General features: G+C 43.8%; 1 protein-coding gene across 1 annotated transcript in view; it reads left to right on the forward strand.

The window, feature by feature from the left end:
• The window catches only part of NEK4 (NIMA related kinase 4), a 64,766-nt gene that overhangs the window by 1,903 nt on the left and 45,607 nt on the right, over positions 1 to 17,256 (forward strand). The window contains exons 2-6 of the mRNA XM_019505213.1: positions 6,428 to 6,694; positions 8,382 to 8,579; positions 10,655 to 10,762; positions 11,978 to 12,132; positions 14,604 to 14,742. Of these exons, the coding sequence (XP_019360758.1) occupies positions 6,428 to 6,694; positions 8,382 to 8,579; positions 10,655 to 10,762; positions 11,978 to 12,132; positions 14,604 to 14,742 (867 nt within the window). The remainder of the gene's footprint in view (positions 1 to 6,427; positions 6,695 to 8,381; positions 8,580 to 10,654; positions 10,763 to 11,977; positions 12,133 to 14,603; positions 14,743 to 17,256) is intronic.

Here is a 17,256-nt window from a genome sequence, read left to right on the forward strand (position 1 = left end):
CCCTATCCAAGCCATCCTATAGAAATATAAACTAAGCTTTTTGTAAAGATACTGTTAACAAGACCTAACACCCTAACTTGGCCCAGGTAAAGCAGGGGAACCACAACAGCCGATGTCCTGATTCTATAAAAAGTTGTTAATATGAGCCTCGGGATCGCTTGCAGGGGGCTATGCCCCCTGCTACAAAGGAAGGCAAAGCCCCCTGCAAACCAGTCTGACCATGGTGTATATTTTCTTCCCGACCCCAAATATGGTGATTGATCTGACCCTGGGTGGAAGGGCAAGATGCCTTAGCCAGGAACCTCCAGCTTCAGTCCCATCAGGAGCATTGGCACATCCCAGTCAAAATCCCCATCCTTGGTTGCAGCCAACAGCCAATGACTGAGGAAGGCTTAGAAACACCCTGACATGTGGCAGAAAGGTAGGGAGGGGACAACCAGCAAAGCCCAAAAACATGGGGGATACTCATAATAGAACACAGGCACAATCACTAGGGTTGCACCGATAAAGATTTTCTTGGCTGATACCAATAGGTAATGATTAGCCAACCATATCAGCCAATGTCGATCTGATAGCCAATATTTAGTAATAGTGCAACGTAGTTTAAGTTACTGACATAAACAACCCTTTTTCTTGTTTGTTTTGCATTTGTAACACGTGTGCCTCCCGTCTGCTCTAGCCCTCCATGAGGAAGGCAGCAACCGCCTTATCATGCATGTTGCCCCCTCACCCATGGCTCCTATCCACAGCCCTACTACCCATGCAGCCATCTTGGGCAGGGTGGACCTTGCGTGGACAGCAGTGTTGGGCATGTTTGGAGCCCCAGAGCATGCTGCTGTCTCAGTACTGGCAGGCCCCACACAACCAAGCTCCTACAGCTGACAGGGAGAAGCCATTTCTGCAAAGACTGCTGGTGCCTGGCAGAGCAGAATATCCCTTGCACAGCATATCCCTTGTGCAGCATCTTACCCCACCCACCCGCAGCCCAACATTTTTGCCACAGCCCCAGCACTCAGGCCCCTGCTGAGTGAGCATGAGCATTGCCATAGTAGTAGCAGGATCCAGTAATAGTCCCTTTGTTGTGGAGCGTAGTGCCCTCTGACCACTCCCCGGCACCCACTCCCCTTCCCGCTGCTTGCTGGGACCTGTAGTCCGCTACAGGCTTGGGCTGACAATTTGGCGCAGGGGCTGGACTATGCTCACCAGGGTGCTCTGGACATGTGGCCATAATTATTTGCTACAACCACCAAGAAAACCCGATAGTCGGTGACATCATTTCTTCTTTTAGTGGTACCGATTCGATAGCCAGCCAATATATCGGTGCACGCTTAATGCCTATATCTTCCATAACCAGTGACTCAACCTCTTCTTGAACACACTTCATCGAGTGATGATGAGTCATCAACTTCCTGAGGCAGTCTGTTCCACAGCTTCACTCTTTTATCAGGGAAACTTCTTCACTGTTAGCCTACCTAAATCTACTTTGGTGCAACTTCAAGACATTGGTTCATATCCTCCTCTCTGCAGTGAGAGAGAAAAGGTGCTTTCCCTCTTCTTTATGGCAGCCCCTCAAGTATTTGAAGACTGCCATCATGTCCCCTCTTAAGTGCCTTTGCAAGCTGAACATGCTGAGCTCTTTCAGCCTCTTTTTGTAGGAGTTGCTTTCTAAGCCTTTTATCAACTCCATCCCTGCCTCTCTGCTTTGTCTAACTTCTCCATGTCCTTTTTAAAATGGGGAGCCCAAAACTTCACCAATTACTCTAGGTGAGACCTAACCAGTGCCAAGTACAAAGGCAATATCATCTCTTGGGTCTTGCACTTAATGCTTCCATTAATGCATCCCAAAACTACATTCACCTTTTGTGCAACTGTATCATATTGCAAACTCATATTGAGTCTGTGATCTAACAAGACTCCCAGATCTTTCTCCGTAATGCTGCCATTCAGCCAGGTATAACCCATTTTATATTTGTGTTTTTGATTATTCTTCCTGAATAATCACCTTGAATTTGTCTGCAAAAACTTCATCTTGTTAGCTTCAGCCCAGCTTTTCAATCTGTCAGGTTCCTTCTGAATTGCACTCCTGTCCTCCACCATTCTTGCAGTCCTTCCTAGTTTTGTGTCACTTGAAGACTTCCTCAAAAAGCTTTCTATGTCAGAATCCAAATCATGAACAAACACATTGAACAGCACTGGGCTCTGGGCAGACCCCTGTGGAACTCCTCTCAAAACCTCCTGCCATTTTGACATGGATTTGTTAATAATTACCCCTTGCTTGCAGCTATTCAGCCTGTTGTCTGTCCATGTCATAGTAGTTTTGTGTAATCTACATTTCTTCAATTGTTTATGAGAAGGTCATGCAAGACCTTATAAAAAAATCTTGCTAAAGTCCAGATACATTATATCCACAGCATTCCCTTCACTCACTCAAGTAGTTAGCTTGTCAGAGAAGGAGATGATATTTGTTTGACATGAATTGTTCTTTGTAAATCCGGGCTGGGTTGCTTGTGATCATCTTTTTCTCCTCCAGATGCTTGCAAATGCCTTCCTTAGGATGTGTTTCAATAACATCCTGGGTATTGAGGATAAGGCTAGTCAGTCTGTAGTTTCGTGGGTCCTCCTTTTTGCCTTTTTTTAAAGAGGGGCGCTATGTTGGCCCTTTCCCAGTCCTGTGGTACCTAACCTGTCTCTGATGACTTCATGAAGATCATTGCCAAGGGATCCGAGACTTCCTCTGCCAGTTCCTTCTTTATCCTGAATTAGGGTTACCATATGTCCAGGTTTTCCCAGATAAGTCCTCTTTTTGGGTGCTCCCATCTGTGTCTGGGTAGGAGGTTGGTTTTTTTTTTTTTTTTTAATATTAAGAAGTGTCTTGGGGTTTGCTCTGCTTCTGCTTTCCTGGCACTTCCCGGCTTGCCCCAGCAAGAAGCTGCCTGGGGCTGGAGGGAACAGGGCAGGGTGATTGGATTTAGGGACATCATGTACTCTGTGCATGGCCCTGACAGCTGCAGTAAGGCAAGTCTGTGTGGGCAGGGATTGGACAGCTAGGGCTGGGGACTCTGGGGATGAGGGTATGTGTGTGCCAGCTGGGGCTGGGACACCAACAGGGCAGGGAGATGGGGGATGCATCTGCCTCTCCAGTGGGGGCTGGGGGGATTCTTTGGGAGCAGCAGGGAGTTGCTTGTGCAACAGGGCTGGTCAGGACTGGGGTCTGTGGGTTAGGAATGAGGGATGCCAGCAGGATTGGGGAGGGGTGGGGCTGTGGCTTAGGAGTGAGGGGCACCAGGGGAATGGGAGACTGGGTCAGGACTGTGGGGCAGGAGTGAGGGGTATCAGCAGGGACGGTGGTGGGGCTGTGGGTTGGGGCTAGGGACAGAAGTTACACATAAACTGGTTTAAACCTGTAACAGAATAGAAGTTCAGTGTGCATACACCAGTTTCAAAATGGGTAAAACTGGTTTAAGATAAACGTAGTTGAATGTAGTGTCAGACTTAAGTGATTTAGGTCAAACAAGGTTATAAAACTTCTGTCCCAGATCCCTTCCTGATTCAGGTTAAATCACAGCCCCCAGCATCCCAGCGTTTTGCCACTGTGTGCTGGGCTGTGCTGTCTGCTCCAGAGAGCAGGACTGGCCCTGCCCTTCTGCTTCACTGCTGAAGCTAGGGAGAGTGGCTCACAGTACCCCCCACCAGGCAAACTTCTGCTGGGTTCTGAGGCTGGGAAGCAAGTTAAATTTCCCTTCCCCTGAATATGGAGCTGCCCTGCCCTGCTTGCTTAGTGCTGGCTGCAACTGTGGACTGCAAATCCCAGAGACCTCAGAGGCAGCAGGAAAAGGAAGCATACACAGGCTATGCTGGCCATGCATCAGAGAGGTGTGCTTTAGCACCCCTAGCTTCTGGCTTGAGCCACTGCAGACATGTGGATGCATTTCCTGAAGCAAAAGTGAATGTCTGTTGATTTGCTTATTGGTTCCATCTTTGCAGCTTAAACTGACCTGCAAAGACTGAATCAATTCAGCCTCAGGCATTTTGACTGTCTGTACTTAACCTGGTAGTGAGGGGCACCAGCATGTTCTGGGGGGTGGAGTACTGTGGGTTGGGAGTGCAGGGCAGGGGCAGGGGCAGGGCATGGGCATATCACTCCCCCCTCCTCAGTCATATACCCCGCCCCCCAATAGAGGGCCAGGCATCCTCTATTTTTGAAACTTGAAGTATGCTAACCCTACCGTAGGGTGAAAATCATTAGGCTTTGATGATTTGACTTCATTCAGACCCATCAAAAGCTCTCTGACCATCTCTTTTGTTACCTCATCCCTCAGCATGCCTCCTTCTTTATCCAGATAATTCTTATCAAGTATCTGGCTACAGCTTAATTTTTTTGTGAATACTGAGACAATTACTCAACAGCCACTTCCTGCCTTTACATTTTCTTGCAAGAGTTCCCACTGGCTAGTTAACATTTGGACCTACAGCTTACTTTTCTTTTCTTTTCTGGCCACCATAACTTTTAGAACCTCTTCTTGTCATCTTTAAGCTCATGTTGTAAGTGTCAGTATTTCTTTATGACTGGTATAGAATAAGTTTTTCATTGATCGAATCATCTAATTTATTCTTTTTTCCAGATTTTAAAGATTAAAAAAAAAACATTTTTTTTTCTCTCTCCATTCTCCCTTTTTGTTCTTGGTAGTATTCTTTTTCTTCCTAACCTGTTGGTATCAGAAGCTTTGCCATCTTTTAATAGATTTGCCTTTTGCACTTAACGGTCATTAGCCTGCTTGACTGCAGAACTCTTTACCATGTCCATACTTTGTTTTGGAAAGGAAAGTCTAACCTGATAAGGTTTAGTGAGGATTTTGTGCAGTTATGAGTTCATAATTTCTTCAGTGCTAGAAGTTTTTTGTTGTTTTTTTTTTAAAAATGTTTGGAACTCTGAGTTGTACATAACAGCAGAAGGTGGTTAAAACCACATCTGATCAGCCTTCTAGCCATCTTGTAGTAAAATGCTGTTTTCTGGAGTTTATTGAAGCATGTGGCTTTTGTAAAAAAATTCAAGATTTTTTTCCCCCCCCAAACAGAATGAGATTAGCCACTTCTGGACTTTAACTTCCTATACTAGAATAAGCTTATTTACATAGTCTTTGTTGTGCATTTACAATTCCATTTATTGGAAGCAAGTAGAAGTTAAGTCACCTTTTTGAGAAGAATGACTTTCTGAACTATGCAAAAGTATTTCAGTGTTAAGACTTGAGCATGGGTAACCAATGGCCAGTTGTTTTAAAAAAAGGGAAACAGCACAATCTAAATATTTTAATGTTTTAATCAGTTATGAAATGTAGCAGGGTAGGGTGCCTAGGGGTGGCAGTCCTTAACCATGTCAGTCTTGCCCTACAAGCACCCTCATTCTCACCCACCATGTCTTGTTGGTATGATGAATATAGGGGGGCTGCCCTTGAGCATTAGGTTTGGGCACAGTCTGGCTAGATCCTAATAACCCTTTTGTCTCTAGACCCCTTGACATTGTTTCACTGTGGACAGTTCCCAAGTCTCTCAGCCTTATGGGTCATATGCATGGCTCCAACCATCCCTCTACCACACCCCAAGCCTCACAGATGATACTGGCATTGTCCTGCCTAGGCCTCATTATAATTCAGCCCCTTGTCAGCACTGAGCTCTCCATTACCTAGTCTCTACACTCCTCAGCACTGGGCTCCCCACACTGCAGTGGGCCCCCCCAGTGAGGCCTCCTCCTTCCCCAAATAGCCTCACCCAAACCCCCAGTGTTATCAGACAGCACACAAACAACAGCCAACCACCCTGAGTCCCTGGGCTGTAACATAACACAGAATTCACATCATGCTCTACCTCTTTAAAAGAGTAAAACTCCCTCTCTGAGGCTCATTGCCTAGTACACAAAGATACCTTATGGGCTCCTGGTATCCCTTTTGTTCAAAGGGTAGCATATCTGCCAGCTATCACATCTCTGGACACTCCTTCCCCTTCAGCTACTGATAGGAAACCAACTGCCTGGTCCAAGGCCTGGGGTTTATGTGGGCCTAGGGCCCTGCGTCCTCCGGCCAACTGACCAGGTGCAGCTGCGGCCAATTCCAGCATTAACTGGTTGTCACGGCAACCTGCACCTGGGTTCTTATCTGGCTCTTTGTGCTCTCTCTCCCCGGGCAATCTCTGCTCTAAGAGGAGTAGGCACCTTAGTGCCCTGTGATAATAAACCTTAAAATTATATAAACACTTATTATGAAGTAGACTAATAGGATTTAGTCGTATTTGATATAATAATGAACAGTTGTATATAAATTGTAATTTCCATATATAATGATCTGTTTATGTATTTGGTTTTTTTTAGATTTTTAGAATTTGGCAGTAGTTTTATCTAATAGGTTGGATTTTCATCTCTTATTTTTCTCTACAGTATGTCATCAAAAAGCTAAACCTTAAAAATGCCTCCAAGCGAGAGAGGAAAGCAGCAGAACAAGAGGCCCAGCTCTTGTCTCTCTTGAGGCACCCCAACATAGTCACCTACCGGGAGTCCTGGGAAGGGGAAGATGGTTTATTATATATTGTTATGGGCTTCTGTGAAGGAGGAGACCTCTATCGTAAACTTAAAGAACAGAAGGGCAAACTTTTACCAGAGACTCGGGTGGTAGAGTGGTTTGTCCAGATTGCCATGGCACTGCAGGTAATTAAACCTCTTAATTTTAAAATACTGGTCTGTCTTTCTACAAAACCTTCAAAATTTCAATTTTATCTATATAATTTCAAGTTGTGGTTTTGCTAGTGTTGGCATCTAGATACAACAGTCTATTAGAAATGTTGACCAATTATAGTTATTATCAAACTCATGAAGCATTGCTCCAGCCCTTATATCTATGAAATCTATGAAAAGTAGCTGCTTTAGCCCGAGGTGGTCAACCTGTAGCATGCATGCATGCCGTAGGTGGCATTGGAAGCTGCTCTGTGTCATGAAAGGAGGTACAGGAGCACTCTGAGGAGCAGAGCAGGGGGAGGATGCTGCTGAGAGGAAGTGTGTGTTTGGGGAGGGAGGGGGTGTCACAGACAAGTTGACCCTTTTCTGGCCCTGCAGTCACTTCCAAATTCAGGGCTTTGGATCCTTACTTGCTATATAAAATTGTGGCAGCTGAGACCTGGAAAGGGTTAACCTGGCTCTTGGTCCTGGTACCTCTCCACATCATTGTCCTTCATCCAGTCTATTCCATGTGGCCATACACTTAAGACCCTTTGCCTCCATTCTGGGGCTCTGGGGCTAACTCTATCAGGTAGACATCTGGGGGGGCAGGGATCAGACTTAGGAAAAGGGTGGGGCATAACTTGTGACATGCCTGCCGCCACTGCTTTAGTCTGTATACTGTACTTGCATCTCTTTAGCATGACAATCCTTATACTATTGATAAATTACAGCTGGAGTCATAGCTCACTGATTTACTTTGCACTGCCTTTGAAATGACATTGTGGAGTACAATTAATTGTTATAATTGTTATGATAGCCTATACTAATAAACAGAGTTCTAAATTAGTCACATAAGCAAGCCATTGTCTAGTTAAAGAGTTCTAATTTCTAATATTTATAATCCTCTGTTTCCAAGGGCTTGCTGCTGAATTATAGAATCTCCTTCCATCTTGAAACTTAATTTAACGTAAACCAAAAATGTTGGTACTAAAAAGCTGTCTGCTTTCAGAAGCATTTATTGCTTCTATATTTAAATTTATTTTTAAAGTGAAATTTTCTGACCCTTAACCCATTATTTCTCCTGAAAACTATTTTCATCTTATATTTTAAGAACATGAAAGGAATTAAATTATACAAATATTAGTATAATAAAGGTTTAATTTAAATATGAAATATAAGAAATTGGAGTGAAAAGCATTAATGTAACCAAAATGCCCTGTTATACAGAAATCTGTACTAGGAGCTGATTTTGCTTATTGTAAGCCTGATTCCATAGATTCTACTTGGGGGGCAGAGTGGGGAATTTCTACCAACCTTACATCATCAGCAAAAAGGAATGTAGATTGAGGTAGGACTGCAGGATTGGATTTAAATGAATTGTAGTGGAAAGTAAATAACAGGTTGAGCTTTCATTTTGTATTTCTTGTTTCTGTTGGGTACTTAGAGCATAAAACCTCAAATGGGCAGATCATATGAAAGCAAAAATAAATAATATGTATAGGCTTATATTATCTGTACTAACTTACTAATGGGGGCTGTAATTCATGTCTTGTTTAGTAATACGTTGTTTGTTGTATTTGTATGCTTTTGTCTGCCTTGCATGGTTTTATTTCAGTGGAAAAGAACAAATTGATTGTTGGTTAACTTGCAACTTGGCTGTAAATATTTTATTTTTCAGTATTTACATGAAAAACACATTCTACACCGAGATCTCAAAACGCAAAATGTTTTCCTGACACGAACAAATATAATCAAAGTGGGAGATCTGGGAATAGCCAGAGTGTTAGAAAATCAGTACGATATGGCCAGTACTCTTATTGGCACACCTTACTATATGAGTCCTGAACTGTTCTCTAGCAAACCTTACAACTACAAGGTAGAGTATGTTATCGGTAGTATGTTAGTTGACTTCATGTAACCTTTCAAAACTAACTAGAAAAAAATAGATGAGTTATTGTGTTTACCTCTTTGTCAGAACTGTATGATGTCTTGTGTTTTAGGAAGAGGTGTTTTTGAGGAGAAAGCTGATGTATTTTGCTGCTGCTGGGGTTTTTTTAGTATTATCTACAGGAAAAATAATACTTTGAAAAAAAATAAGATAATGTAAGAAACAAACTATTCTACAGTGCATGCGTTGCTGTTATGGCCAGGATTTATCAATAGACTGGCAAGTAAAAAGGAAAAACAATTTCTTAAGTCTGTATTAGGCTACTGCAGTATAAAACAAACTTAAATTTGTTGTTGGTTACATTCTTATCACTACAATTGCTAAAATATAAGTAATAAGAGATATTACAGTTTTTTTTTAAAAACTGAAGTTAAGTGTTTACAGTTACTGGAACAAATAAGTAAAGAATGGTCAGTGGTTTGGTATTCTTATTGTTTTTGAAGTCCTTCTTCTAAGTGTGAAATAAATTACTGGATAGCAAAAAAAAAGGAATTGCCCTTGTAGAATAATTCAGTTTCAGCTGCAGAACCAAGTGTACCATCAACATAAGGCTCTATTGTGAGCTTGAGCTAATAAAAAGTCTTCAGTTAGTATACTGAAATAAAGAAAGAGCCAGCTTTCTCCAAGCTGCAGGTGATCACCAGACTAGAATATATGTACATGCAGAAACTCAGATTCTGAATCATAATTTGTGTGGATGGACTCTATTGTTACAAAGCTACTTTGAAGTTTATAGAGCTCCACCTGGCAGAATGACCTGTGCAGGATTGAGACTTACAGCATGATAATAACTTTGCTTAATTGCAGTCCATTTTATTCAGTGATAGTTGTGTTTGTTTTCAGTGAGATTTAATTGTATGGAAAGCTTGAGAGAGAGTTGCAGAAAATCTGAAAGTTAATAGAAATCAAATTTCAGGGATGGGTCTGTGAAGAAATCCCCTCCCCCTCACTCTGACCTTCCCTTGGGTCAGCCTAGGTAACCCCTCTCCCTTCCTGTTCCTCTTGGATCAGGCTAGTCAATCAGGTAACCTGGCTAGATACAATTCCTAGGGGGAGTGAGAGGAGTTTTCTCTTTCTTCCGGTGGGCACCTGGAAGCTACAAGTGCATACCCCAAGCAGTGGCCTAGTGATTTCTGTAAGTAGAAACCTGGAAACCTGCCAGGAGTTAGGTGTTATGTATAGGCAAGTTGTATCTTAAAAGGGTCACTGTATCCAGTCTCTGTAAAGACTCAAGTTGCTTTTGTTTGCTCAAAGTGTATTCTGACTTCCCTGTCCAATTCCCCCTGCCCCCCACCCCCTGCTCAATAAAGGTATCGGGTTACATCCTACATTGTTGGACACTGAGAAGAGGAGAGGCCTTCCACCCCTGCCTACCCAGCAAAATTTGTCTTTTTATTTTCCCTCAGTTCTTCCTGATGCTATCTTGGGGTTGCTTCTTTCAGCCCAAAGCAGCCCATAAATATTACTGTGGGCAAAACACCCCCTAGGTTCTCAGGGTCTGTGTGCCCCAGGCTGCACAGAGCCTAGCCAGAGATCAGTGGTGGCAGCATTACCCCTAGGCTTGCAGGGGTTCTCCATGTAGCGAGACAACCAGCTATAAGCTCCCCAAGGGAGACCTTCAAAGCAAAGTTTTGGGCCTGGCATAGTGAGGCAGGTGTCTCTGCGTAGTAGCACTGCTTATTGTGCCACCACATGGTCAGGATAATTCTCTTTTAAATGATTGGCAGCTCAGAATCATACCAACTTGCTTTTAGACTTTGTAGAAAATTTCTCCTTAGCTTTTAGAGAAAATGTAGCATATATTCAGGATGAACCAGTTGAGACAAGCAAAGTTATGGGATTTGGGGCCAAAAGCTGTCATAATGGATTTTGCTGCATTCTTAATTATGGCAACTGTCATCTCAGCATGATGTCAGCATATGCTCATGAAGAGGATATTAAAATAAACTTTCCATATTCCATATAATATTCTTACACTTATTTTTCTGGTTTTCCTTTCACAGTCTGATGTTTGGGCTTTAGGATGTTGTGTTTATGAAATGGCCACACTGAAACATGCCTTCAATGCTAAAGACATGAACTCTCTTGTTTATCAAATTATTGAAGGAAAGGTAAAAGTTGATCTTAAGCTGTTTGGTGAAAATATTTTGGAAAAAATACTATGATTACATTCTTAATTGTAGAACTATAGATTCAAAACTTGTAGTCTATTGTTATATCTGGAATTTGAGAGAATTAATTTTAGTCAAAAATGAATTTCATCTCCTTTTTGGATCATGAGGTGTAAACAAAAACCAAATGTTGTCATGTTCATTTTAATATCGTATGTAGTACACTTTTCTACTGATGAAGTGGTAGATACAGAAAACATATTTTAGTTTGAGGGTATCATCAGAGTTTCTTTATTTTCACCTTCGTAGGAAATGGGTCATTTCAATTCCTACAGATTGGAGGAAATTAGAGGTGGGGAGGCAAGGGGTAGGGCACAAGCACAGGGGGGCAAGTGGCAGGCAGGGAGGGCAAGTGGCAGTCAGGGAGGGCAAGTGGCAGGGATTTGGCTCCTCAACCCTACCGCTGCTTTCTTTGCCACAGCAATGAGAAGATCAATTTAAGATGACCCCCAACAATTAGATTCTATACATGGACAATTATATATTGTTGGGGGTCATCTTAAATTGATCTTCCCTGTGATCCATGTATATAATCTAAATATATTGTCCATGTATAGAATCTAATTATTTAGGAGATTATCTTAACTTTGAAGCAATCTTGGATTTGGGTAAATATGGTAAATCTTGAGCTTCAACCATGACAAATTGTGTGTTTGGGGGCAGAGAGGGGGAAATGAAGGCCCCTGTGACAAAATTCTAGTTGGCAAATCTTAGAAAGCATAGTTGAACAGCTTTGAATATCTTTCTTGAAATGTGATGAATACATATTAACATAGAACTTTCTTCATATGTATATGCAATATTAATGTTTTGTTCATGGCTTCTAAGAAAAATTTATGAGGAATCTTGTGCAAAATCTTTAGGTGTTCTTGGTTCCATTAAGGAAGATACTTAAGCTATCATCTATAAGCATGCAAGCAGTGTCATTGATCTTGGTAGGACTACTCCCTGTGCTTAGAACCTAGCCAAATCTGTTCCATAGTGATTAAATAGTGCAATACTTGCTCCTCTAGACAAATCTATTCCATGTTTTTGTTTGCTGAATGTTGGTGGCATGATCTGAATGTCTAAAGCATTCATCAGATTCCATATTGAGAGGATAGCAGTCCATTTATTACTATCATACAACAGTTATCCTTTCATTATTTTTTATAGTTGCCACCAATGCCAAAGGATTATAGCCCACAACTAGTAGAGCTGATACGAACTATGCTTAGCAAAAAGCCTGAGGAAAGACCCAGCGTGAAGACCATACTAAGGCAACCTTATATCAAACACCAAATCACTTTGTTTTTGGAAGCCACAAAAGTGTAAGATGTTTTCTAATTGTTCATAAAGGAAAATACAATCGATGTTTCTTCTATTACACAACAAAAAGACATGTTATTTGTTAAAACAAACACAGCCATTGTTTGTCTTAAAGTAATGATGTGATGATTCTTTGGTTCCTGTCAATCAGTAACTTTAGAAGGTTAAAATTTGTGAAGAAGATAATATCAGAACTAGGAGTCTGAGTCTGCAGTGACTTGCTCAAGATTAATTTCTTTGATCCTCAATTTTCCCCATCAGTAAAATGGTTATAAAACTCACTTAACTGGGAGATTGCCAAGGTTAAATTCATTAAGCCCTGCTGTCCTCAAAAGATAAGGAAAAAGATTTTATTTGTGGATGTAAAGAATTCTAAAGTGATAAATGTCCTGCAGACTGTTCCTTGATTAACAGTTTTATTTAGAAAATGAAAGGTCAACTTTTGATTGTTGAAACCTGGAGAATGTCACTGTACCTTTGTAACTGATAAAGTAACACTACTAAATTGCCCATCATGAAGGGGGGGGGCGGGACAGGCGGGGACAGAGTGCCACCACTGAGCGCCCTGCAGTGCCAACACTCTGCCTCCGGCCCTGTGTGCCTCCCCCAGCCCCTGCCGCTCCACCCTGTGCCTCTGCCAGCTGCCAAGTATGGTGGGGAAGGGAGCTTGCACAGCCGCTGACACCTAGCAGCACACAATGTGTCCCCGCTCCTCTCTCTCTCCCAACTGCTGCCTCCCCCTTTGCCAGCTGTTGGTGGTGGCGGTGGCAGCAGTGGGGAGGGAGGTGCAGCAGGAGGCGCTGCCACTGGAACTCCTCTTCCCCTCCCTCTCCCTGCAGGCTGTTGTTGGGGGGAGGAGGAGAGGCAGCGCGGCGGCTCCCTTACTCGCTCACCCCCTCTGTCCATAATGCACCGGGCCTTCACAGCCAATCGGTGCGTGTACACTTGGCTTGCAGCATCACGGCCGGACAGATTGACAAACAGACTAAGGCTTTTATTATATTAGAATAGAAGCTGTGATGTAGAAGACCTGGATTGGGGAATAGTCATGAGAGGTCAGCACTGGAAAAGTTGAAATCTCTTGTAACTATGAAGTGCAAAAATCTAGAACTCTTGGTTCAGAGATGATACCTTTTATTAGAACAGCTGAGAAATTGCAAAAAAAAAAAAAAAGTCTTTTTCTGCAAGCTTTTAGGCTCACACACCCTTCATCAGGCTTGGGGAAGGTAAAAGATGGTAAAAAGATAGCAGGCAGGGAGGTATAGAAATTTTTCTCGTTGTTCAGTAGTGAAATTTATAATCCAAAATCGGCTAAAATTCAGCACCTTCCAGTGTATTTGGTAGCCGTGTTGGTCTGAGACAAAAAGAAATGCAAAAATCCAGAACTCTTGGTTCAGAGATGATACCTTTTATTAGACCAAGTGAGAAATTGCAAAAACGTTACCTTTTTCTGCATGGCTACCACATACATCCTTGTAACAGTGATGCACTAGGGTTGTGGGGTGGAGAGAAGACAGCTGTATGAGCACTACCCTTCTGCTGAGTCTAAGATCTGTTTCTGAAGGGCTTGTCTGCTCATCTTTTTCACGTGGAAGAAGAGCATTATGGGTATATAAGAAGGAATGAGAGAATAGCTTTCAGACTGGAACATATAAAATCTTGCACAGGCTGATGCCAGGCAGTGAAAGAAAGTGGAAAAGCTTTAATTGGGAGGGAAGATTCTGAACATAAAGAAACGTTCCCCCAAATATTGCATTTGCCCAGTTCAAGTATCTGTGCCTTTAAAAAGAAAAGAATCCCCCACTACTTTTCCCCTGTTGAATCTTTTAGAATGAACAAATAAGGTCAGAGAATAAGGAGATCATGAACTTAAAGGTAATAGCAAAAAATGAAATGGTTCACTGAAATTTGAAAAAATTATAAATCATCTGATTGATGCATTATCTGTACAAATTCCAATTTGCATAGCAAACCTGTGATCAAGATCAGCTGTAAAGTGCGATGAAGAGAACAACCAATAAATACCAATAAAAGAACAGATAATCAAATATAAATGAAGATATAATGGTGCTGAGCTCATTTAATCATAATTTGAAATTGCCAAAGACAAATCCCTTTTCACCTTTTTTGTACCTGGCTGTTGGACAAAATAGTTAAATGTAACATTTTCTCTTCATCATACTTGATTAGCTACTTGATTAGTCCCCAATATGAGCCAACAGGGCAATAAAGTTTATGGCCAAATATTGCACCTAGAGAGAAAAGCCATAAATTGTTATGAAATCAGAATGGTAGCATTTAACTTCATAGTGCATATTTGAAAATAACAAACTAGACACAAAACTGGAAAATAATGCTAGTGAAAAATATTTTAAATTTTTATAATATCTTTATAATTTTGGTTTTGAAACTGGATGCACCTATTTAATGAGGGAATCTAAACCCAATCTTCTTTTTGCCATTTTCTTTAAAGAAAAGCAGCCAAAACTCATAGGAAGATGGCTGATCCTAAACCCAAAAGTCCTGCTGTGGTTTTGCTGAAGATGGACTATAGTAAGGATAATAGTGTACCACAGAGACATTCCTCTGAGCAAGCCAGGAAATACAAAGCTGTAAGTTACTTTTTTTGTAATTGATTCTACTTGTTTGGGTTTTTTTTAAGAGCATTTTTTTAAATATTCAGTTTCATGATATAAAATATTTTATGAAAAACACTTTGGCTGTGTCCAGACAAGTGAACATGTGCCATATTTGCAGTGTGGACTCTAAATTTGATACCAGGAAATCCCAGCATCAAGAAAATACACACTGGAAAAAAAAAAAAAAGAAGCTGAGGGCATGCTCCTGGAGCTTGCCCTGAACCAACCAGAGGCTGGGTCCTCCAGAAAGATGCTCTGGCGCTTGGCCAGAGCGTCTCTATGTGCTCCCCCTTCCCTAGCTGCTCCAGCACACCGCCTCAGCCAGCTGGGGCAAATAGGAGTGGGGCAAGGCTGTAGCAGTCAGTCGGACCCAGGTGCTGTCCCTGGCAAGTAAGGAAGTGGGTGTGGGGGGACTGTTTCATGGTGGGGGGGAAGGGACTGCTCGGGAGGGATGGGTCCCCCCTGCCCCCTCAGCAGCAGCCATCAGGGTGCTCAGGGCCCACTACTGGCAGAGCCCTCCAGTGGTGCAGTGCCGCCCTGGCCACCTGAAACCTGGCGTCGCCTGGCCACATGGCATAGGCCTGGCGTGGGCTGGCCAGGGGGCATGCGCCTCTGGGTGTGACCAGGTTGCCCTTGATGTCACCTGGGGTCCTGGCACCATGTGCAAGAGCTGTGCATCAGGCTGGGCTGGGTCCTGCTTCCATGGAGCTGGCCTGACCTGATGGGTTATGGGATACTTGGAGAAAAGACCTGGCCCTGCCTGGCACACGGCTCTTGCATATGGTTCCGGGACCCCAGGTGACAGCAAGAGCAGCCTGGTCCTCCCTGAAGGTGTAGGCTCCCCAGCTGGCTCACACTGGGCCAGGCCTACACCATATGGCATAGGCGGTGCCAGGTCCCAGGCAGCTAGGACCCTACTTTGCTGCAAGGGGGGCTCTGCCAGTAGTGAGCCCTGAACACTCTGACGGCTGTTGACCCACTCCCCTGAGCAATTCTCCCCACCCCCTTAAGCCCCATACCCCCCCAAACCCTATACTCACCCATAAACCCTACACCTACCTCCCAAACTCCTTCCCTCTCCCTGCCCCCCCATACCCCCCTGCACAAATCTCACACCCTGCAAGCCCAGCTGGCCAAACAGGATGGGATGGGATTCGCTGGCAAGAGCTGTGGCTGCGGGGGCAACTGCAACACTGTAGTCCTGCCCCGTCTCAGTACTGGTGTGAGCACATGTGGCCCCAGCCTGGGGGGGCTCCTGGTCCCAAGGCCCCTGTCTCCCCCAGATCATCGGGTGGGGGCTCCACTATTGGACCTGCCTTTGGCTTGGCCTCGGTGCCCATGGTCTCAGGGGGTAGGTGCTGGCCACCAGCGTGAGGGGCTTCCTTCATGGGTGTCTCAGCAGCCAGCGGGAGGGCTCAGGATTGAGAGAGTGGTTGGGGGTAAAAAGGTAAGAAAGGTTTATTGACCTAACAAACACACAACTACGCATAATATAACAAGACAACAATGGTAGACTGTTAGTGTGTCTGTGGAGTACCCCCTTTATCCTTGTGTTTCCTGCCTGCCACAATTTGGATCTTAAAGAAATAAACATAGGGAGGAAGTGATTGTTACCCGAGGAAGTACCCGTAGGAAGCAGCACGCTAGAATAACTTGTTTTTTTCCTTTAAGGTTTTATTCAGTGGTTTGCAAGTTTAAACAGGAAATTCTCCTTTAAGGGAGGAGCTGAATCACAGTCCGAAGGGTTAATCCTGAATCCCAGCTGGGTCACTCTCTGTTCTCAGCAGAGGACCTCTGGCCCCTTACTTGTAGCAGTAAGTGCAGTAGTGTGCCTACTTGCTTGTGTCAGCACTGAAGAATCAAGGTCCATAGGGTCTCTTCTTCAACCTCTGCCCAGCGAAGGGAGTCTCCAGGCTTCTCTGTCTTTCCTGAGTCCTAGCCCGCTTCCCCCCTACCCCGTAGTTGAAAGAAAGTAAAAAAAAAAAAAAAAAAAGTTTCCTTTTGTTCAATTCCGGCCGCTAATTGACCAATTAGCGGCTTGTTACACACACGCCGCTTATCTTTTTTTGTAGTGCGGCTTCAGCATGCAGGCTCCGCGTCTCTCTCCCCCCGGTCAGGGCTTGCTTGCTCAGCCCTTGGTATCCCTTTTCCCTCGGGGTCCTGGAGTCACCCGGACTCTTCAGGGGTCTGGGTGGGGGTAATCCCTCCCACTGCCCGTCTGACTCAACGTTGTCCCTGATCCTGAATGCCGGCTGCAGCTCCAGCCCGCGACACGGCCCCGCTTCTCCCTGCACTCACCGCTGCTCTGGTAGACTCAAGGTAAGATAAGGCGAAGTCTGGGTTCTGCAATCCCTCTGATCCTGCGCTGGGGTCTCTCTTCCTAGATCCTTCTCTCTGGGGGAGGGGATCTCTCTCGCAGAGCCTCCTCTCTCACTCTTTGGGGTGCCCAAAGGCACCTTTCCTCTTCTTCCTCTCCTTTTTATCCTC

Source organism: Gavialis gangeticus, unplaced genomic scaffold (assembly GCF_001723915.1).
Source record: "Gavialis gangeticus isolate Ggan-Ray unplaced genomic scaffold, GavGan_comp1, whole genome shotgun sequence".
Classification (NCBI taxonomy): domain Eukaryota; kingdom Metazoa; phylum Chordata; order Crocodylia; family Gavialidae; genus Gavialis; species Gavialis gangeticus.